This window comes from Meriones unguiculatus, chromosome 12 (genome assembly GCF_030254825.1).
Source record: "Meriones unguiculatus strain TT.TT164.6M chromosome 12, Bangor_MerUng_6.1, whole genome shotgun sequence".
NCBI classification, from domain to species: Eukaryota; Metazoa; Chordata; class Mammalia; order Rodentia; family Muridae; genus Meriones; species Meriones unguiculatus.
Window position 1 is genome coordinate 77082107 of NC_083360.1, and position 23909 is coordinate 77106015.

Here is a 23909-nt window from a genome sequence, read left to right on the forward strand (position 1 = left end):
AAAAGTGGCATACTTTTTCTGAGAGGTATATACAGAAATACTTCTTTAAAGGAAGCCTTTCTTTTCTTTTTTAAATTTGTTTTTACATGCTTACTTTATTCACTTATTTGTTTGCTTGCTTGTTTATTTATTTAATGTATTTAATTTCAGATTGGGTCTTGCTGGCCTGAAACTCAAGGAAAACTTTTCTGTCTTGGAAGCCTTTATTTCCATAAGCTTTTCTTTACTTATGCAAGCCAAACATGCCTATTTCCTGTTTCCCAGCCAGCTGTGCCCCATGAGTGCGTGGATTCTCAGACTTTGTACCTGACATTTTAAAATAAAGGACTCTGTCAAAGTGTGTTTGTCAAGAAAGAGGCCTACAGTCTGGGAACCCCCCGAGGCTGAAGGACAGAGCCATATGCTTGTGACGTTTCTTCCAGCTTCAGCATACTCTGGCTTACTCCATCATTTCAGTGACTGGAGATCATTGACTTTTGCAAGAGTTTTTTCTATGAAAAAGTATGTAAAAATTACTAGTGTGTGCATCATTTTGCTGAGAGAGACAGAGACAGATAGACAGACAGAGAGAGAGAGAGAGAGAGAGAGAGAGAGAAACAGACAGAGACCCAGAAATTGAAATCCTGGGAAGAGAGTGTGAGTTAAATATCCTCCTCTGCATTTGTCCTCCTGAAGGGCTGTGCAGGTTTGTCCTCCCACCTGCCTTAGTCAGCCTCCTGTTGTTCTCTCATGAGTGAGTACATGTCAAGTTGACATTCAGCTATAGAAATGGCCCCTTACAGTTGGGAGTTTACAGTCCTGTCTTACTGATAGTTACATCAATGGGCGTTGAGATGGTTTGGGGCTCTGTGCTCGTATAGAAGAGGATGGTACCCTTCTGGCCACCCTGTTTTCACAGCTGCCTGGTCGTTGTGAGAGTGTAATGCTGAGTACACAGGAGGTGTTTCTGAGATGCCCTGTGCACAGGTCTTTGGGGAGTTTTCACCCTAGGGAGCACTTGCATGGACTGCTTGGACCTTTACCAATGCTGAAGAAAGTTTGTTGTTGATACTTATCTCTTGTAGCCCAACATGGCCTCAAATGTCTGGTTTTTCTGTTCCACCCTTCCAGTGTTGGGATTACAGTTACCCACCCAGTTGTAATCTGTTTTGTGGGATAGTGGGGGTGAGCATGGGGCACCCTGCATAATAATAGTTACGTAGTTTACCGCCTGAGCCACATCCCTACCTCCCCACCCCTGGCATAGTATTTTGGGGATTCATCCTTTTAGTTGTGTCACTAGCTTCCCCCCCCCGAATGTTGTATTTACATATAATATTTATTTGCTTATTCACTTGTTTATGATTGGTCATCTCGGTATTCCTAGTTGGGGCCTTTTACAAATAATACTATGTATTTTCACATATAGATCATATTTTCATTTCTCTTGGATAAATTTATAAGCAGAAAGGATGGGTTATATAATGAGTATATTTTTAACTTTATAAGAAACTACAGAAGCTGAGCGGTGGCAGAACATGCCTTTAATCCCAGCACTCAGTAGGCAGAGGCAGGCAGACCTCTGTGAGTTCAAGGCCAACCTGATCTATAGAGGGAGTTCCAGGATGACCTGGGCTACACAGAGAAACCCTGCCTCAAAAAACAAAAGCAAAAAAAAAAAAAAGGAAAAAGAAAAGGAAACGATTTATGATTTAAACTACAAAAACTTAGCAAAAATAAACTACCCAATAATTTTCCAAAGTGATTGTACCATTTTATTTCGCTACTAACAGTATGTGGTAGTTCTAGCTGCTTTGCAGCCTTGCCAACACTTACTCTAGTGTTTTTTAATTTTCCCCATCTGAGTGGACATGCATTGATGTTTCATTGTGGTTATAATTTGAATTTCACTGAGTCAGTTTTAATAAAGAACATTCTTGAAGTTTGCTTTGGTTTCCTCTGTAGGACTGCAGACATCTATAACAAAAGTTAATTTTTTTTCCTTTAGGCTTTTTGAAAGTGATTGAAAAGAATAATCCAAAATGCCTGAGAATCCTGCTGCAGGTATAACAGTTATCCATTTTTATCGTTAAATTACTTACTGATTCAGAATGGATTGTGCTACGGTGTCTAACTTGAGCTCTTATCACCTTTCTCCAACCAAGAGAAAATGCAGGTCCTGCAGGTCCTTGATCGCCTGAGGATGAAACTTCAGGAGAAGGGTGACACGACACAGAATGAGAAGCTGTCTGCATTTTACGAGACCCTGAAGAGCCCTCTCTTCAACCAGATCCTTACACTCCAGCAGTCCATCAAGCAGCTGAAGGGACAAGTAAGTTTCTAGGCGGGCCTTTCCCCGATGGATCCAGACCAACGAAGGAGTGTAGGAGGAGCTAGAAGGATTGGAACTCTTAGTTTAGCAAAGGCTGCGTGGGGCCTGCACCCGTGGATGGTGTAAATGGTGATGAGATGTATGTTGGGTTTTGGAGCGTGATAAATAAGCAAAGATCAAATGCTTTAGAATCGCAACATTTTATTCAAAACTATAAAGTAGCTTCTAACTTACTGTATTTTTTTATTATATGGTGCTGAGATTGAGCCAGGGCCTTATGTGTGATGGCACTCTACTGCTGCTCTCTACTCTCAGCTCTCGGCACTTATTGTCTATTTAGTTGCAGTTATTTTGCTACATTTTATTCTGTGTGAGTGTATGTCTGTATGTGTTTGGTATGTATACGGGCATGTGTGGAGGACAGATGACAACTTGTACAAGTTGGTTCCCTCCCTATCCAATGAGGGTCCCAGAGATCCAACTCAGGCTATCAGGCCTGGCTGCGAGTGCCCTTTATCACCTTAACTGTCATGCCTTCGCTCTCTCTTTCTCTCTCATTCTCTCTCTCGAACAAGTATATTGACTAGTTGATTTTCATGTGGGTATGGCGTATGCATGTGTTTATGTGTGGGTACATCTGGAGGCCTAAGGACACGCTCACGGATTGTTGCTCACCTTCCACGTCTGCATGGGCTCTAGGGATCTGAACTCAGATCGTCAGAGTGCATGGTAAGCACGTTAATCAGAGGCCTCTCCTGGACTTGCTGTTTGTGTAATAGTAGACCGTCTTTTATTAATTCTTTGATAGTTTCACACAAGTAAGTAGTGTATCTTGAACACATTTCCCCTAGCTCTTACCCTCTTCTACCAGGTACACCAGTATTTCCCCCTCCCTGCTTTAGCCATATCTTTCTTTCTTTTTTTTTTTTTTTTTAACTGAGTCAGTTAATGCTGCCTGTTGGAATATTGACTGTGGGTTTGACATTTATTTTTTAAAAACATGAGTTTTTTTATTATTAATCATTTATTTGAGACAGGATCTTACTATGTAGCCCTGACTGTCCTAGAACTCACAGTGGTCCACCTGCCCATACCTCCAAATTGTTGGGATTAAAGACCTGTGCTACTGTGTCAGGCCCTTTTTATTTTTTGGGAATTTCTTACATAAGCACCCAGTTTATAACATTTCCACCTTCTATTCTCATCCTTCCAACCTCTCCTACTCCCTCTAAACTCCGTGACGTCTTCTCCTTTGGTTATCTGTGCATTCATATACACACATGTGTATAGAAATACAGCCTGCTGAGCTCATTTAGCGATGCTCAGATGCATATGTGTTTCGGGGTGACCACTTGGCAGGGTGGCTGCTTCTGCGCAGACTCAACATTAACTGGCTGCAACTCATCTAGGGTGGGGCCTTCTGAGATTTACCCTGTTCATGTTGGTACTTCAGCTGGTGTTGTCATTATGTAGGTCTTGTTTAGGCAATCATATCACCAAGTGGGATAACGAATGACATCAGTTGGGCTATTACAAAAGATTCAATGAGATGGTATAACATAAAAGCAGGAATCTCCGTCTAGAATCTGGCTCTTAGAAACACTTATTAAACTCTGTTGCTGTGAGTGCTGTGTGGGCCTCTGTGGATCTTCTGTGCCTCCTTCATGGAGGTATACAGATAAATGCGAAAGGACCCAGTGTCTTATGTTCTTAGATGTATCAAGAACAGATTTTAAACATTTTATGTAATATTAAAGAGCACAGCTGTAAGAACATACTGATTTGTTGTTAGGTACCTACATGTTTTCTTTCTCTTAAAGTTTATTTTATTTTTAATTATGTGCATGTGAGTGCAGTTTGTGTGTGTTGTTGGGACAGAAGTGTCAGACTTGCTGGAGCTGGACCTATATAGGCAGTTGTTAACTGCCTGACATTGGTGCTAGGAGCTATACCTGGAAGAGCAGCATAACTGCCAAGTCATCTCTTTCTCTCTTTCCACATACACATACACATACAAACACATACACACACACACACACACACACACCTCTCACTCTTTTTCTTTCTCCCCTGTCCCTGCTTGCCTCTTTCCTTCCTTCCTTCTTTGCTGAGACAAGAGTTTCATTCTGTAGCCCTAATTGGCCTGTATCTTGCTAAATGTAGACCAAGTGATCTTGAACTCACAAACTCACTTCTGCATGTAAGTGCTGGTCTTAAAGTCAGGTGCCACATGCCTGCCCCTTACTTCTTTAATATGTGTGTAAATTACACATATAATGTAATAGATAGAAATTGTTTCTTTTCTGTGGATTTCTGCTGATGATTTTATCTTTCTCTCCAACAGCTCAGCCATATCCCCTCGGACTGTTCAGCCAATTTTGATTTTTCTCGGAAGGGCTTGTTAGTGTTCACGGACAGTTCCATTACAAATGGGAATGCTCACAGACCTTGTAGTAATTTAACTGCATCTGGATTATCACCTTGGACTCCAAAGTCAGGAAATGAAGACTTTAACTTAGTCATTCAGCAGATGGCTCAGGTATGGTCATGTCATGGAGTGTTTAGCTTTATTATTTTTTTCTTCTGTTTCAGTTTAAAAAGGAGACTTATTTTATACTTAAATCTTTTTGCCTGAATATGTGTTACTGTATATTTTGTTTGCTTGTGTTTTTACATTCTTATGAAGAATTGATGCTCCTTCTAACCTGTGTGTTAGAACTTGTGATTAAGACACAGGAGAGTAGGGTATGCTGGGGAAAGCCTGCAACCCAGCACTCAGCAGGCTGAGGAAGGGAAGTCTCTCATTTGTGTCCAGTTTGAGCTACATAGTGAAGCCCTGTTAAAAGGAAAATACACAAAAACTGAACACCATGAGAAAATTTCCGTTTTAATTTTATATCAAAGTGGAATTTGTGAGTTATAATGAATATAGTTTATAACATATAGGCAAACATTTGAGTGTAGCTCATAATACCTACCAAGTGATAGACAACTGAAGGTTTTGAAGTTTTTAAAGAAAATTTAGAAATTCTTGCTGAAGACTTACTCGAGTTTGGTTCCTAGCACCCATATTGGTTAGCATACAACTTCCTGTAACTCCAGCTCTAGGGATCCAAGCCCTCTTATGACCTCAGCAGGCAGTTCATGTGCATATACCTACTCACAGACTTATACCCATACACGTAATTAAACATGAAGTCAGTCTTTAAAAAAAAAGGTTTGGAGGTACACACGTGTTAATTCCAGCACTTGGGAAACAGAGGCAGAAAGATCTCTGTGAGGTCTACATAGTGAGTTCCAGAACAGCTGGGAATGCATAGAGAATTCTGTCTCAAAAAACCAAAGGAGAGGAAAATAAGCAAGTAAACAAGTAAGTAAATAAATAAATACATTTGGGCTTAAGATAGAAACAGAATTTGCTTCAAGTCGCAGTAGTGGAAAAATATACTGGCTCTTTTCATGGAGGTAAGCTCCGCATGCTCTGCATTTTGCACTTGTGATTTGATTATATTTATGAGACTCACATGTTGTACATGCAGTTGCTAACTAAAACGGTAAAGTAGCTTGCAATCCTTGTACTCTGTAGCTTTTGAAATGACCGTGGAAACGGAGTATTAATTCGTTGCTGTAGAACTTATAACAGAATGCTATATATGCAGCTGGTTCTGACTGGGCTGAACACAAAGGTGCTTCCTGCAAATTTGACTTATTTTCCTTTTTAAAAATGTGTCTGCATAAGGAGAATTTAAAGAAATTTATGTACAAAGTAACTTGAGAGCTTACTGTGAAAAAGGATGCTTGTTTTCTGTCTTTGTCCTGCTCGGAATCTATCTCATAATGAGGATGAACTGTAAAATGCTTCTCAATGCCGTGCTGAAAACAATCAAGTTAAAAGGTTTCCCCGAACGAGCATATCACCATACTGCGCTGCGGAGCGTGTTTACACTGAGGGCAATGACATAGAAGCAGCTGTGCGCTGAGCAGTTTCAGTCTTTGACTTGGAGCTCCTGTGCGTTCAGTTCTGCGGAAAGGTGGTATTTAAATGCATGTCATGGGTTTCTTTCTTCCTGTCTGACTGCCTCCCCTTCTTTAGGGCCGGCACATTGAATATATAGATATAGAGCGCCCTTCAACTGGAGGCCTTGGATTCAGTGTGGTGGCTCTGAGAAGCCAAAGTCTGGGATTAATTGACATCTTTGTGAAAGAAGTCCATCCAGGGAGTGTAGCAGACAGGTGAGGATGAAGTTTGTTCTCTTTTTCCTGACAGCTCTGAAATGTTACCGAGAAGAGAGTAAGAAGGTAGCAGTAAAAAGGTAACAAAGCAGCTGGTGCTGGCTTGCTCTTCAGAGGCCCCTTAACCCTGCGTGTCCACATTGCACCTGCTGCTATTTTTGAAGGGTTCTGCACAAAGTCTCTGTCTCTTCAATTTCTAGTCTTCAGTTTGTCTCATTTCCTGTGTTCACTCTTCAGATGTTCCTCATAGAATAATAGCAATAGTGGCAGGGTATGGTTACAAAATTCTGTCAGTAATGTTTTGTTTTCAGATTTATTGTCTCTGCTTATAGATGTTTACTTCTCGTGTCTCTGATGAATTTAAAATAATAGATCTACTGGGATAGGATCAAAATAGCATATACTTTACTGTTTTGATGTGTGCTGTTTAATGCATTGGTGCTTTGCAATCATTCCCACTATCCCAGAAATAGTAGAAATTCTAGAAAGTTTCATCAACTAGAAAATAAGCTCTTACCCTATTATATAGATATTAACAGTCACTCCCAACTCCTCCTTCCTTCCATCTTCTGGGAACAACTTACTTTTTTAAAACAGCATCTACCTATAGAGTTCTGGAACATCATGGGAAGGGCTGATACAGTAGCTGGCTGCCCTTCCTGGCTGTGTAGCTGATGGTCTGATGCATGATGTCCTTACCTGTCGTGTGAGCGCGAGTCTTCCTTGCAGCTTGACCTTCTACTGCACAGTCACTGAGCCGTCTGTCAGTGGTGCGCTCATACGTTTCTAGATTCAGCACTTCTTAGTTATTTAAAGATGGATGTGAGACTCAGCTTTAGTCCATTTTGCTATAAAGAATGTCTGAGCTTTCAGCACTTGTGATAAACCGAGATACGTTGGCTTACATTTCTCGAAGCTGAGAAGTCCAATGTCAAGATGTCTACAACTGGCTTGGGTTTCTTGCTCCTTCATCACATGGTGGAAGGCAAGATGAGACGTGGCAGTGAAGGACTAAACTTTCCCTTTTGTGAAGGCACCAGTCTTATCCATGAGTGGAGAGTCCTTATAGCCTAACCTGACCATCCCTTAGAAGTCTCACCTCTTGATACTTTATAATAGAAATTAAATTTCTACAGGACTCAGGGGGCATGGACATTGAAACCATAGCAGAAACCTTCCTAAATACCCTGTTAACACCTTGTCATCCAAAATGTTTCCTGTATGTGAATCTGAATACATTCCACAAAAGTAATACCAGCACCTCAGAGACAAGTTATCTGGGGCAGAAAGTCTATTGTAGGCTTATTAGTCAAAGAACTCGTGTAGTCTGAGGCTGGATGTTGCTTTTCTTTTCAGCTGTGCAGTCTTGCTCGAGTGGCTTCATTTTACTGCAAGTCTTAGTATCCTGTGTAAAAGGGCAGTGTTAACATGAGGAAGGATGGTGTAAGAGATGCGTATCTGCTGGTGGAGCACCTGATTCATAGAAAGGCACAGTAGCCAGCCCTGTGTGCGTGTTCAGCTTATTCCAGTACTTAAAACAAGCTCTTCTTTTGTATGATTAGGGATCAAAGGTTGAAGGAAAATGACCAAATTTTGGCCATTAATGACATCCCATTGGATCAGAATGTTTCCCATCAGCAGGCAATTGCACTACTACAGCAAGCCACTGGATCTCTGCGTCTGGTTGTGGCCCGGGAAGTGGGTCACACACAGGGCCGAACTTCTACCAGCTCAGCCGAAACAGCTCTGCCTGAAGCGGTGGGTCAAAAGCTTGGGGACATACTTCATTCTAAATTCTGTTTTTCACTACAAGAATAGTTGGTAGTCATTTGGAAGTCTTTTCATTGTAGAGAGGTGATCATATCTCCAGGTGGCAGCTACAAGACGTTTGTTGGAGGAGTTTGTTTGTTTTGTTTCTATCTTTTCAATGTCTTTTTTTTTGTTTTTTTTTTTTTTATTGAAGATTATTATTTAATCTAGAGGCAAATTTGGTTATTATTTATAACTTATTTGGTGATAAGATGTCTCTAACCTTTGCTCATTCTGTTGTCTGGCCCAGGTATGCTCTTGCATTTCCCTCTAGCCTGAATGTTTTTTCTTTCTATTCTATTTATTTATTTATGAGCAGAAGCTCATACAGTCTAGGTTTTCCTTGAGCTTAAAGGCTGGCTGTGAATTCCTGATCCCCCTGGCTCCATCTCCTGAGTATTGGGATTACAGGAATGTGCCACTAGTACTTTAAATTTCTGTTTTCATTAAACTTTCATGATTATTCATTGGAGTTACATTTTATGAACCATCCTTTCCCCCACATCCCTGAAATCTTTGTAACACTAAGCCTGTCGTCAGCAAATACATATTCATTGGTTTCCTATGTACCCTGTGCTACATTATAGGTGGGGAAATGCTTCTTGTCCTTTTCAAGTTGTAGTGTCTCATGATGTGATATTTTACCTTGTATTTCAGTTATTTGTGCTTATTTTCTCTATTGAATTATAATACCCTTCAGGGCAGGGCTCTCTGCCTTGCTCTATCAATCTATCCATTTGTGCATCATCTGTCTTCTGTCTACTTACTATGTATCATATCTTAGTCTCTATAGATAGTTGTCTCAACTAATTGTATGAATTTTCAGATTTTTATAAATCTGTTACATGTTACCGCATGGGACACCTAAAACTGTGATTTGCTAACTCTGTTCCTAACCTGCCATTCATCCGTAGGTGTGCTGGCGCCACACTGAAGACGTTGAACTCATTAACGATGGCTCTGGATTAGGTTTTGGGATAGTTGGAGGAAAGTCAAGTGGTGTGGTTGTAAGGACTATTGTTCCCGGAGGACTGGCAGACCGGGTAAGTTAACTTTGTTTTATCATTTTGCTTTTATAAAATTTGACTTGTGTGATTTGAAATTAATTTTATATCATGAATTGTTAGGATACATGACTCAATAATTTATAACTCAAAAAGTTTATAACTTACAACACCATATACCATGAATTTGCTTTATTTAAATAGTTTTTTTTCTGACCTCTAATTAGCAGTGATTTGGTTACATAAGAAGAAAATATTTTTATTGTAAAGAATTGTTAATGAATATTTGCACTTTGAGCATTGTGTTATTTAGCATATCTTTTAAGGGCTCAGTAATAGAACCAGAAGGTTCAGTGAGCATATGCATTTGTCCTGGGGTAGGTGAGTGCTCAGCAGGTAAAGGTGCTATAAAATATAAAGCCTGGCAGCCTGGACTTGAGTCTGGAGCTGATGTAGAGGGAGAAGGAGAGAACTGATTCCACAGGGCTGTCTTCTGACCTCTGTGTGTGTACTATGACACACCCCTCCCCCATTAATAATAAATTAAAACAGACAAGAATCCATTTGTCCCAACATTGTACATGTAAGCTTTCCCTTGGTTATTTCTGGCATTGTAAATCAAGTGTGTACCCTTTGTTGTTTAGCTGTGTTTCAGAAACAAGCAGGCTATGTAAAAGCTCGGCAACTTTCTTTTCCACGTAATTTCACATGGGAGGAAATGTTAAATACCATATTTGGTTTTATTTGTTACTTATTTGTCAGTGTGTATGTGTCTCTGTTTGCAGATGCCACATATGTGGGGGTACCCATGGAAGCCAGACAAGAGGGTCTGCTATCCAGGCGCTAGAGTTAAGTAGTGTGAGCCTTCTCTGTAGGTGCTGGGAACCAGACTTGGGTCCTCTGGAAGAGCTGTGCATGTAAGAGCTGGCCATGTCTCCAGCCTCCCATAGGTAGATTTTAGAAATTACTGCTGAAATGTGAGGTTGAGCTCATGTTGTATAGAATGCTTGTGATACTTCAGAACTAACTCTATAATCAGAAAGCACACGAAATTTCACTGATTATTACATATCTCCTTATAAACACATCTTTCCCAACATACAAACAAATAAAAATGATGAATTTGTTGTACAGCTTCAGCTTTGAGGGAAGAAGGTCCCTTAGTTCCTTATTTTTTACCTAGATGGCTGAATCTCTTGTAATTATTCAGTCCCATCCCTCCTTCTGTTCTTTTTGTACCAACTATATTTTTTTGTAGAAGTTCTTAACGTCTGGTCTGTGGGCACCTTGGTAACTAATGCTTTTCATGTGTCTCTGAGATCACGTTTGTATGCACTAATCATACAAAAGCAGAGGGAAACTGAAAACCATGTGAGGTTAGTGTAGAATAAGGTGGGGGCCCAGGCTCATGACAGCTGTCAGGTTCTCTTAAGCAAAGTTTTACATGGTACAGTAAAAAAAATGATTAATGTCAGTGAACTTTGACCTTTCAGTGCATGTCTGAGGAGTCATGCTTTTATCTTAAAGCATTTGGGTGAATTAGCCATTAAAAATTATGGGGACCAGGTCAGAGAGATTCAATGGTTAAGAGTGCTGCTGCAGAGGATCTGAGTTTAACTCCCAGCACTCACAAGGTGGTTCACAACCATTTATTGCTTCAGTTCTAAGGAATTCAGCACCCTCTCCTGACTCCACAAACACATGCATTGCACATGCATACATACAGGCAAAATACTCAGACACCTAAAACAAATCTAAAAATAAATATTTAAAATATGTTATTCAAAAATGTAAAATAACCAACAGAAAGACAGTGAATATTTCCCTCATCTTTAGCTTTTTCTACCTCATCCCTCTGTCTTTAAATTTTCTTTGGAAGATAAAAGGGGCTTTAAGGGCCAGAGAGGTGGCTCAGTGGGTAAGAAGGCTTTCTGTGCAAGCAGGAAGACATGGATTCAAATCCATAACACCCATGTAAAAAGCCAGGCAGCTCTGGCCTCCTTTGCCTAAAACTGCTGTGGGGAATGGAGATGAGAAGGCTGCTGAGGCTTCCTGGCTGCCAGCCTATCTCCAGGCTCAAGGTAAGAAGGTAAAGAAAGAGTGATGGATCAGGACACCCAGCATCCTCTTCTGCTCTCCACACACATGCTGAGGTGTGTACACCTGCACCTGTATATACGTATACATACACTATACATCTACGCCACACACAACACGTGTGTGACTACAGTGAGGATGATCATCTGTGTGTCTTTAAAACATAATGGATGCTGGAGAGATGGCTCAGTTGTTAAGAGCACTGGGAATCCAATATACTCATCTGGCCTCTGGAGAACCAGGTGTGCGTGTAGTACACATTCATATATGTAGGCAAAACACTCATATACATAAAATAAAAATATTAAACAAACACTTAGCTGCGTGTTTGTGTGTGTGCACAAGCACAGTGTGTGAGTGTGAGTATGGAAGTCAGAAGATGGTGTTGGAGCCCGGGGACTTGGCAGGGCATTAGGCTTGTTACATTGGCTGCTGGGATCTGAACTCCAGTCCTCAGGAATGTGCAGCAAGCATTCTCAACTGCTGAACCATTTTTCCAGCTCCTAAATAAATCTCTAAAGACGTCTCTATTTTGTAACCTAGAAAGGAGTTAGATATTGTGAATATTCTTACGTTTCTCTCTCCCCTGGCCCTTGCCCTCTGCCTGCTGCCCCCTGTCCTCTAGCAATTTTAACAGGCTTCTTTGCTGGATGGAATGACATTTGCAAAGTACAAAGTGCAGCAGTTATTTTGAAAAAACAAAGGATCAAATAAATTTAAATGAAATCAAATCATTTCCTTTACTGTAAGAATTTTCAGAGCTTTTTAATACACTAATGTGCATTATGAGTTTCACAAGGACACTGATGTGCAGGGTTTCCCAGATTAATCCCATTGAGGCACTGTTGGGAAAAGACCAATTCTGATTCTCACCCTTTCCTGGAAGGGATCATCAGTGTTTCAGATCATCAAGGAGGGGCCAGAGGCCTGCCCATCACAGATTTGTAATGGAGAAGCAGGAGCTTGTGCCAAATATTGTCATCTGCCTAATATACATCATTTTAATGTAATTCTCAAAACAGTCCTAAATTTTACTTCCAAATTATAGGTATGGAATCTTTTAAGAAAGTGTTCAAGGTTGCACAGCTCGAGAGTGACAGGAACTCTTCCTCTTACTTCTGCTAATGTCATATAACCCTGTAAATGCTCCACCTATAACCACCGTCTAGCACCCAGTTCTGTTACCTGTGCTTGAGCATGGCCTCTCAGCACTCCTACATCCTAAGCTAGTGCATTAGCTACGTTTCTCATTGTTATCACCAAATACCTGATAAAAGCAACTTCAGAGAAGTAGGATTTATTTTGTTTCTTGGCTTAAGAGAGCCTGGTTCATCATGATGGAAGAAGGCGTGGCAGAGTTCATGGTGGTATGAGCACGTGGCTGGGACTCCTTATGTCTGGGCAGAGCAGAAAGCAAAGAGCAGGGAATGGAGGTGCCTAGCTGACTTTCCACTTTATTTAGTGCGGGACCCTAGGTATGGGATGGTACCATTTACATCCAATGTGGGCCTTCCTTTCTTAGTCAGCTCTCTCTGGAAACACCTTACAGACATTGCCAGAAGTGTCTTCTAGTTAATTCCAGATTTAGTTAAATTGGCCATGAAGGTGAACCATCCCAGAGATCCTCTCTGAAAGGAAAAAAGGTAGCATGAAAGCTTTAAAACTGGGTGGTAGTGTACTGAAGAGATGGCATAGCACTTACTGCTTAATCATGAGGACCCGAGTTTGGATCCCAGTTATCCACATTGGTTAACTCACAGATGCCTGTAATTGCAGCTCCAATAGATTGGATGACCCCTTCTAGCCTTGTTGGCACACCTGTACGTACTTGCATATATTCTCTCTCTCTCTCTCTCTCTCTCTCTCTGTCTCTCTCTTTCACACACACACACACACACACACACACACACACACACACAAATAAAATATATCTTAAAAAAAGAGTGATAAGATGAAGCCAGACAGATAATGCCTTGACCATGGCATGACCATTACTCCTGGTCAAACAGCTCCTTTAATTTCATGGTTCTGAAAGAGATCTGAGACCATCTTGAGAACAACACATTTGAAATGTATTTTGTGGAAGTTGATAGCATCTCTAATACTGGTCACATACGCATACACTGTCCAGCATGTACCAAACTGTTTCCTCAGAGGGAAGGGGCTTCCCAGGAAGCGGTGGGCACAGTGAGCAGTTTCTGCCAGAGAGCTTATCAGCCTTTTATATAGGACATTAAGTTTAATACCCAGAATTGCACAAGCAGTAAATTTATTCTCACATTTGCTAAATCTAAAATTTAGGTAGGGTGAGCATCTGACCAGCATGGATTTATTATCCGATTCCAAAGCTGTTCTTGTCCAGCTGCTGTTAACTGTAGAAAGTGAAGAAAATAGAAATAACACGTGGTTATTGTTTCCAGGTTGATTTTCATTTTATGTGTTTTGGTACAGCACCTGCATCTGTGCCCCTCTTGCATGCATAACCAGCAGAGGCCAAAAGAGGGCGTTCAGCTCCCTGGAACTAGAGCTGGTGAGAGCTGTGAGCCACTGTGTGGGTACTGGGAATTCAGCCTGAGTCCTCTGCAAGAACAGCCAGTACTCTTAACTGCTGGGTCATTTCTTTAGCCCCTGTATAGTGTTTTTCAAAGCTAGTTAAAAAGTAATTTATTTTTACTTAAATTTATTTTCTTTTCTTTTAGACAGGATCTACCCTGTAGCCCAGGCTGGCCATGGCCATGAAACTTAATTTATAGGCCAGACTGACCTTAAACTCAGGGTGAAATGTTTGTCTCAGCATTCTGAATGCCAGTATTATAGATGTGAGTCACCATGTCTGCCTTATATGCCAGTTAATGTAGATGGGTAATTCTGTGGACAGGAGATACATAGATTCAGGTAAGGGAAGTAAAAGGGCCTATCTCAGTAATCCTCAGATATTTTCTAATATTCATAGCATCCAGCACATCTTTAGAGGGTTTTTTGTTTGTTTTGTGTTTTTAAACAAGGGTTCACTGTGTAGTACTGGCTTGCCTGGAAGTCAAGATATAGACCAGGCTACTGTTGAGCTCAGAGATGCACCTGTCTCTGCCCCCAGAGTGCTGAGAGTAAAGGTGTGTGCCATTATGCCATCCTTCTTTAGGCCATTTTATTCGACAGAAGTATTGCAAATGTATTAAAGTGTTTTCAGAAGTTAGTTTTTATTTTTGAAATATAACTATTCAGTGTCTGAGGCAGGAGGATTACAACTTCAAGATATAGCACAGCATGCTGTGTGCCCAGCTGTTGGACAATTCTTTATTGGCTTTCATTGCTTTGGGTTGTGAAGAACAAGAGTGTCTTTAGATACATCATGGAAAGATAATGGTAATGAGAAAATATATCAGTGAAATACTGGTTTGGGGCTGCTGGACTTAGACCAGGCAGCTGCCATTTTGGCATCTTTCCTATCAGCCTGATGGATATTTTTGCACTTATTAATTCCTTAGAACACCTGCTTTTCTGGAAGAAGAAAATGTTTGACTTTCAGTGACAGATGCAAATTATCTACGTGATTTTAAATTAAAAGTTGAAGTAAAATAGGGAAAAAATAGTTTTTGAGAAGTGACTAAATATATACTTGATGGTAAAGTATTCTTCATTAGCCAAGCTAAAATTCTTTCTGATTTTGGCTAGACCCTACTCTGTTCCCGATGGTCTAGCTCCCGGGTAGCCTCGGTCATTTTCATCAAAAACACTTTCATTTGTTACTCTGTAAAGTCTTACTTGTTTATTTGTGTGTGTGTGTGTCTGTCTATGTGACTGAGCTTTCACTGTGAGAATGCTGGAATTATGGGTACACAAGACCACATCCAAATATTAAGTTCAGGTTGTCAAGGCTTGTGGGGCAACTTCCAGGCCCCTGGATCTCCCTTCAGCTGGTGTTTCTTCTACCTGGGATGTTGCATAGGTAGAAATAGGATATCGAATCACCATTACTAAAGTAGAAAGGCACCTAGTCTTTGTTCTCCTCCAATAGTTTTTCCTTGTATTTGTTTCTTTTCTTAACCTTTTTTAGATATTTATGGCTTGAACTGCTGTACCCCTTTGTCTGCCATTTCTAGCACCCTCTGTAGCATCCACAGCCCAGCATATAGCTTTGTACACCATATTTTGATCCGAATTATTTTTTCATTCAGGATGAATGAAATTTTTTCATTCATTGAAAAAATAGGAAAGGCAACAAACTGATTTTTTTGTCTTGAGTCTTTTAAAACTGTTACTAACATGGCTTCTAAGTGGTGCCACCTGGAAGCATGATTATGAAGCCCAGAACAAATTCTCCCAGCACCCACTGCTTCATGCTGAAGCTGTTTGCACTCCTTGTTGCGATTTTTCATGTTTGCTGTATTAAAATCTTTTGATGGTGGTAGACAGTCTCTTGGTGAATATGTAAGTAATAAGAGTCTTGTGTGTCCTTTGTTGTTAGAGAGCAACCTGCTGTACATCAGTGGACAGCTTGAATTAGATTTTTTAAAAAGGTCTCATGTAAGCCCTGCGCTTTACTTGCTGTGTAGCTCTTGCTGACCTTGAACACCTCGTCTCCTTTCTCTATCTCCTGAGTGGTGGGATTATAGGCTGGTGCCACGACAGCCAGACAGCCAGAAAGCCAGTTTTGGATTGAGCGTTGGTATTACTACTTTAACTTTTTGAACATGGTTAGATTAGCCTTCCTTCCTTCCTTCCTTCCTTCCTTCCTTCCTTCCTTCCTTCCTTCCTTCCTTCCTTCCTTCCTTCCTTTTGTGGGAACTGTGAACTTTATTGATGGTATTCAAGAGAGTAGGGCTACCTGGCCCCTTCCCGTTATTCTGGGTGGGTCTGGGATGGAAACAGGGTGATGCTCAGTGTCAGGAGTTGAGCTGGGACAGCGACTCCTCAGCAGCCAAGAGCCTCTCTCTTGCTGTCATGTCTTTGCGGGGGTGGGTGGTCCAGGCTTCTTTTTCCATGAAGGCTGTGTAGTCTGTGAGGCTCACCACCTTGGTGCTGTAGCCGTGTGTTCATCGTCATGGCAGAAAATGAGCTTTACAAAGTTGTCATTGAGGCCCTCAGTGCAGCCCAGGATCTCCTTAGTGGGCCCTGCTTCACCACCTTCTTGATGTCATCATACTTCACAGCTTTCTCCAGGCGGCATGTCAGATACATGACAGACACATTGGTGGTAGGAACACGGAATGCCATGCCAGTGAGCTTCCTGTTCAGCTCTGGGGTGACCTTGCCCGCAGCCGTGGCAGCACCAGTGGATGCAGGGATGATGTTCTGGGCAGCCCCACAGCCATCAGGCCTTCAGAGAGACCATCCACAGTCTTCTGGGTAGCAGTGATGGCATGCACTGTGTTCATAAGTCCTTCCACGATGCCAAAGTTGTCATGGATGACCTTGGCCAGGGGATCTTGGCCAGGGGCTCTAAGCAGTTGGTGGTGCAGAAAGCATTGCTGACAGTCTTGAGTGAGTTGTCATACTTCTTGTGGTTCACACCCATCACAAACATGGGGCTATCTGCAGAAGGGACAGAGATAATAACCCTTTTGACCCTACCCTTCAAGTGGCCCCCAGCCTTCTTCATGGTGGTAAAGACACCAGTAGACTCCACAACATACTCAGCACCATCATCGCCCCATCTGATGTTAGATGATAGAAGATGGAGACAGTCTTAATATTGATGACAATTTTTCCATTCTCAGCCTTGACTGTGCCATCGAACTTGCCATAGGTAGAGTCAGACTGGAACATGTAGACCATGGAGTTGACATCAGTGAAGGGGTCATTGATGGCAACAATCTCTACTTTGCCAGATCACCAGGCAGCACTAGTAACCAGGCCCCCAATATGGCTAAATCCATTTACTCCAACCTTCACCATCGTGTCATAGGGACAAGGCTGGCACTACATGAAAAGATGAAAGACCTTTCTTTTTTTTTTTTTGAGAGATAGCATCACACTGTGTAGAACTGGCCTGGACCTCTCTGTGTAGACCAGACTGGGCCTTAAACTCAGGAGATCCTCCTCTCTGTCTCCTGAATGCCAGGATTAAAGGCGTGTGTTACCATGCTGGGCCAGCCAACCCTTTAAACCTAATTTTTTGTTTTGTTTTGTTTTAAATTTTAAATTACTTTTTAAACAAGATTGAATTAATTTTGTTTCTTTTCCTCCTTCATTTTTGCCTCTCTTCTTTTTTTTCTTTTTTTGTGTCAGGGTCACTCTGTAGCCTCAGAGATCTAGTATATCTGCTTCCCAAGTGCTGGAATTAAAGATCTGTGCCACTTTCTTTTTGGTTTTCTGAGAAGATGTCTCACTGTATAGTCTAGGCTGGTTTTTAATTTTCTATGTGGTTCAGGCTGGCCTTAGTCTTCCTGCCTCCACATGCTAGGAACATAGGCTTTATGTTAGCATAGTTGGCCATAGAAGTTGTCTTCACCTGTAAGGTACTTTGCATATATATTTTTAGAGCATCATTGCTGACATTTTGGTATCTTTAATATGCAGTACTAAGGGTTTCCAGTTTAGGATTCAGGTGTTCTAATGAAACAAACTTAGGCAAAATACAGCTGGATCAACTATTTCAGAATTTTCACAAAGAGAAGACTTTTTGTGAATTTTAGCTGGTGTATATTTTCATGAATTATATCTTAAACTTTTCTGTGATGCAGTATATACGTACATAAATGTACACATTTAGAAGAATAATCATAGCTAACAATGTACTTATTACCCAGCTTAAGATATGCTTGCCTTAAACTCACCTAGAATCAGGACGTTAACTAACTCTTAGATAATGCTTATGTGCTCAGATTTAAATGTGTGGTTTTGATTTCTCTCCTGAGCTCCAGCCCTGTGGATCCAGCTGTTCACCTGGTAATCCCCAGTTGATAGGCTCCTCAGACTGTTCATTCCAAGGCTCACCCCGAGATTTCTATTCCCGATCACCTGTCACTCTTAAGGCTACTTTACCTCAGTTTATGATAATTCATTTTTTTTTAGTTGCTTTGGCTAAAATATTGGGTTTCTGACCCTTCTCCCTTTTCTTGACAACCCTTGTAGAAGTTATCAGTCAATCCTTAGGAAATACATGGAGCTCTCCCTTCTCTGTTTGAAATTGCTAACCTTATCCATGCCATTGATCTTGAGGTCATTGTTAGAGCCTCTGCTAGTCAGGCTGACAACTTCCTGTTCCCCAGTCATACTGCTTGCCACTTTGGCCTTAGGGGGGGTCTTTGCTTTATGCTGGAACTTTTCATTCTGACTCAATTCTGGAAGTCCCCAGCTTTTTGTCTGTTCCTTGCATTTATGGTTATTGTACTCTGCCTGTAAGCTGTTAGACACAAATTAAAACCCTCAAACAGATGCCCATTTTAGAGTTCTGATACCTTATTTCACTTTGGGCCCTTCCATGTTTTGTGTTCTACAAGGAATTACTTTATCTTTTGCCAGCTGAGTAGATCATTAGAAATATTAGGTTTGTCCAGTATTTGATGTGACCTTGTCAATCATTTTTCCAGAATTAAAAGTTTGATATATTTTTATTAAGTAGTTAAACTAAAATCGTTGATTTCTGTTAATAATTTTGCTTTTCTTTCTCTGATTAAAGGACGGAAGACTTCAGACAGGCGACCACATCTTGAGGATTGGTGGTACAAATGTACAAGGGATGACCAGTGAACAAGTTGCTCAAGTGCTAAGGAATTGTGGGAATTCAGTAAGGATGCTGGTGGCCAGAGACCCTATTGGTGAAATTACAGTAACACCTCCCACCCCTGCATCCTTACCTGTTGCCCTACCTGCTGTAGCCAACAGGACCCTTGCTTCTGTGAGTATAGAAGCCATTCTTCTTACATCAAATGCTGCCTCTGATACAGTGCAAGATGAGAAATACCCTCAGCTGGAGGACCACACTAGTATAAGTCACACTTCACTGTCCATATGCAAAGCAGAGGATGAATATGAGATGAATATTAACCTTGTTTGTTTCTTTTTTTTTTTTTTTGGTGGTGTGTGTGTGTGCATACAAATATGCATATACTCAAGTACATGGACACACTTGTGCCTTGAAGCCAGACTTCATTTGTTCCTCTATTTCTCTGTACCTTAGTTTTGAGACAGACTCTCTCACAGAGTTGAGAGCTTGCCGTTTCAATTAGACTGGGTAGCCAGCAAGTCCCTGGGATTGCTGTGGGATTGTCTCCCCAGTGTTGAGATTACTGGTATGTGCTACAATGTCTAGCTTTTAACATCTGGTCCTAGAGTTCTAAACTTCGTTCCTTACACTTGCATGGCAATTGCTTTGCTGACTGAAACCCACCCCCTGCCTACTGCTCCACATGAATAAAACATGAAGAGGCAGGAAGAGTAACAAATGGAAAGCTAACAGAGGCCTCTTCAGAGGTATCACGTAGGTCTTCAGGAAAGTTATTTACCTGTCCCTACTGGGGACCATACAAACAGGAGTTTTCTATCTATGATATTAGAAGTTACTTTAATTTCTCTAGGTTGGAGGGACAGCTGATTTGTGTTCCCTACTTTACTCTAGGTAACTGAAGTCTTCTCATTCAGTGAAGGGCCACGAGGCTCTGTGCTGTGTGGGGACCTGACTGTATTGCTTAGTTTCTGATGCTGCAGCTTAGATACCTTATTCCCCTGAAAAAATATTTAGAAGATAAATAGTAAAACCTTCAGAACCTCTTTTCAAAATATTATATAGAATAACTAGCTTGCCTTTTAGTATCTAACTCTTCTGTTCCTCTTATGATTCTTTCAGAAAATAAAGCCTGGGATTTTTCTAAATGGCTGTATTAACTTTCTACTTTTGTGTTACAAGTTACATATTTAGCTTTGAAACAGTACCTTGGTTAGTTTGCATTTCTGTAGGTCAGAGGTCAGGGTGTGCTGGGTTGTCTTTCTGTTTAGATTCTTAAAAGGGTAAGTGAAGATGTTCATCTGGGTTCTGTTCATGAAGTCTGGACTCCTGAACCCATTGAGGTTGGTGCAGAAATGCAGTTCTTTGCTGTGGGCTGGATGTCTTTTCTGTTTGGTCCTCAACCAGACATCTTTCAGGCCCTTAGGGTCCCATTGTTCCCATCTTTCCTGTATGACCCCTCCACCTTCAAATAACAGGTTGATCTCGTATGTTTAAAATCTTTTTCCCCCTTTCTGTTACTAGTGGAGAAAAAACTCTGCTTTTAATAGGATTCTGTGATTAGTTTAGGCTCACTTGAATGATCTCTTTGTCAGTCATGTGATTTTACAAGCACATGGGTAGATAAAGGATTGGGAATCATGGAAACCATATTAAAATTAAGTTTGTCACAGAAAGAACTTGGCACACTAGCTGCACAGAATAACTGTCTATATGGTTATACAACTAAAAATGTAACAGTGTGTGTGATATCTCCCTACAGGACAGTTCTCTTTTTGAAACTTACAATGTTGAACTTGTTAAAAAAGATGGACAGAGTCTTGGGATTAGAATTGTTGGGTATGTTGGAACAGCTAATCCAGGTAAATGAATTATTTCTACTTCACATTTGGGATTATTATAAAGGTTGTTAAGATTTCTATATAATAAAACTAAGTACCTGCAGATTTTAATTTAAAACTCACACTAAAACGATGAATCCATAATGGTAAGCAGTTACTTTTAAGTGATTAGAGTCACATTTCGTCTCAGTGGTTTAAAGGCTGGCTTTATAGTCAGTAACAAAGGAATTTCATGTCCAGTCCATTTTATAACATTTGGGCTTCACTTTGCTTTGCTTGTAAAATAGTTCTGTTTTGAATTGAATATTGTGACTGTTAATGTATTACCCAGGAAAGTGAATTGATCATTGCATATGTTGTATATTGTGAATACCCAAAAATATATTATTTCAATATATATATATATATAATTTCTGTGTTTAATCATGAAAAAAAATGAAATAGAACAAGTATTTCATTAGAACTATTTTTTCTTTTATATAAGGGGAGTGTGGTATGAGAATACATGATTCAAAGTATCTGAATAAACTTTTTGTTCAAATGCTACCTGAAAGTTAGCAGTAACTTTCACCATTGGTTTTCCCTTGGTTATTAAAGAATTGCTAGGTTAAATGAAAAATAAACCTTTCAAAAGGATTTTGTAGCTACATGAAAATTTATTTACAGTATTTTAGGTTTTTTTTTTTTAAAATAGAAAATATAGAGAATTAATTCCGTTAAAAATTGTCATCATGCACACTTGGAGCAGGTGGAGAGCTTAAGAGTGCTAATGTCCTTACAGGCCTGAACAACACTTATGTCAGCTTAGCCTAACGGAATGTCTAATTTCAAAACTCCTGATTCTTCTACGTGCCACCTCTTTTTAGGTTCAGAATTTAAATAAGTCTCTTAAAGACTATGGCTGTAAAAAATAATGCTGCACAAAACATATTGATTCATCATCCATCTCTTCTCTCTTGTTAATGAAGTTGTGGCTGAGTTCCTAAAATCACGCTTCAGTGCCTAGGCAGAGAGCAGTGAATGAGAGAAAAATTAATGTTTGTGTGCAGGAAAGAATCTTTTTACTTACTCTCAGAATCTGTGTGGGCTTGGCTGTTTTGGGGAAGCTGAGCAAATGAGTCAACAAATGAGACATTTGAAATGTCAGCAGCTTTTAAAAACATGTATAAGAATAACTTGTACTTTGTTGCCTTTATTGTTGGGTTTTGTTTGTGCTGCTGGGGTTTGGATGGGAGTGGTAGCATGCTTCTGTGATCTGTCACTTCAGCAGCTGCGGTGGAAGGTCATGGGAACTCACAAGTCTGAGGCCATCCTGGGTAACACAGAGAAACTGCATCTTAGAAACCAAAACAAACAAGAATGTCTATTCAGGGAGTGTAGTTAAAGTGTAAGAGCCACTTAACTGTTTAAAGATAACTGAAGATGCATGTTTTAGTAGAGAGGCAACCAGCTGTCCTAGCATGGTTGATGGGAGATTGAAGTTGACAGGAAAATCAAAAAGAAGCACTTGAGCTGGTAATGAGAAAGGAGGATTAGATAGGGGCGAAGCCAGTGAGAGACTGGAGTCAGGTTGGTATGTGGAGCAGTGTCTTGTGGGTGTCAGGCCCTGTAGAAGGAATGACATGGAAGATGATGTTGAAAAATAAGTTATGTTCTTGTTATGAAGAGCTGGCATGTGATTCGGTGAAGTTTGCATAAGATCATTAAGAGGTAGTTTTTAAATGTCTCAATTCCCCTTGTAGTTCTTTCTCTTGGGAATGTACTTTCTATATGGTTATCATTTTTGTTGCCATTTGTGATTAAATACTTAATTTTACAGTATAAAGATTGTCTCATGGTGCTGAGCTTATTCTAGTTTCTAAAATTATTATGTATGTGGGGTGTGTGCTGGCTTATGTAGAGGGCAGAGGGCCGTTTGTGTAGCTGTTTCTTCCCACCTTTACGTGTGATCCTGAAATTGAACTCAGATGGCCAGGTCATCTTGCGGCCCCCATTCTACCTTTTTGAAAAGGCCACATGTGTTTTTCTTTATATCTGGATGACATGCATATGCACTGAGCTAAATATAGGCAGGAATCCGTGTGACTTGTCATGATGCTAGTGAAAAATGATGAGAGCTTGAGCTGAGTCAGCAGTGTGAGGAGAGATAGGCCAGGGGTTCATCCTGGCCCTCCAGAATCCCGGCTTAGAGATAGTCATCAAAGTTTTATTACTGATTATTTTTTCCAGAAGGGTAGGCATCAGTCAAATCACTTTTAATTCAGGTCACTTGTGATGGTGACAGTTTGAAATAATCCATCAATTTCCCTGCCTGTGTTCAAAATAGTATTTATGAAGTCTCTAGTCAGCCTCTTTAGCTAATTAACCTCCTAATAAGAATTTTGCAATCAAGTCCTAAATTTAGCGTTCTTTCTTTTTCTGTATGTCTGTGCACCTTCAGGGGAAGCGTCAGGGATTTATGTTAAAAGTATAATTCCAGACAGCGCCGCATACCACAATGGCGAAATCCAAGTGAATGATAAAATAGTGGCTGTAAGTAATGACTTTGTATTGTACATTTCAATCAAGTTGGAGAGTGTTCTAGCATATGCAGGAGAAGAAGATGGCTTAGTTTAATTTTATAGTTTTTGTTTGTTTTTAGTTTCTACTTATTTATTTTTGTAGAGACAGGGTCTCACTGTGTAGCCTTGGCTGACCTAGAACTCAGTATGTAGACCAGGCTGTCCTGGAACTCAGAGATCTACCTGCTTCTACCTCAAGTGCTGGGATTAAAGCTGTGTTTCACTATGCCCAGTTCAAAAGGTTTTAAAAAATTAACTCTATTAGTTTAGTGAAATCACATTGATTCAGACTCTTAAATAATTTTAGGCTTTAAATATGTAAGATTCTCTGCATTTACCCATTTTACTTACAGTGATGAATCTATTTAGTAATCTTTTTTGCTGCTT

At 40.4% G+C, this 23909-nt stretch overlaps 1 protein-coding gene and 1 pseudogene across 5 annotated transcripts in view; one reads left to right on the forward strand and one right to left on the reverse strand.

The window, feature by feature from the left end:
• Positions 1–23909, forward strand: part of Patj (PATJ crumbs cell polarity complex component) — a 302937-nt gene that overhangs the window by 9774 nt on the left and 269254 nt on the right. For 4 of the 5 annotated variants that reach the window (XM_060365928.1, XM_060365925.1, XM_060365929.1 and 1 more), the window contains exons 2-10: positions 1988–2043; positions 2145–2311; positions 4656–4850; positions 6405–6544; positions 8107–8302; positions 9268–9396; positions 19076–19294; positions 20883–20982; positions 23402–23493. In XM_060365928.1, the coding sequence (XP_060221911.1) occupies positions 2022–2043; positions 2145–2311; positions 4656–4850; positions 6405–6544; positions 8107–8302; positions 9268–9396; positions 19076–19294; positions 20883–20982; positions 23402–23493 (1260 nt within the window). In that variant the 5' untranslated portion in view covers positions 1988–2021. Of the gene's footprint in view, positions 1–694; positions 734–1987; positions 2044–2144; positions 2312–4655; positions 4851–6404; positions 6545–8106; positions 8303–9267; positions 9397–19075; positions 19295–20882; positions 20983–23401; positions 23494–23909 lie in introns of those variants that run through there. The other variant, XM_060365927.1, reaches the window with a different exon arrangement.
• LOC132646776 (glyceraldehyde-3-phosphate dehydrogenase-like) lies at positions 16338–17349 on the reverse strand (annotated as a pseudogene).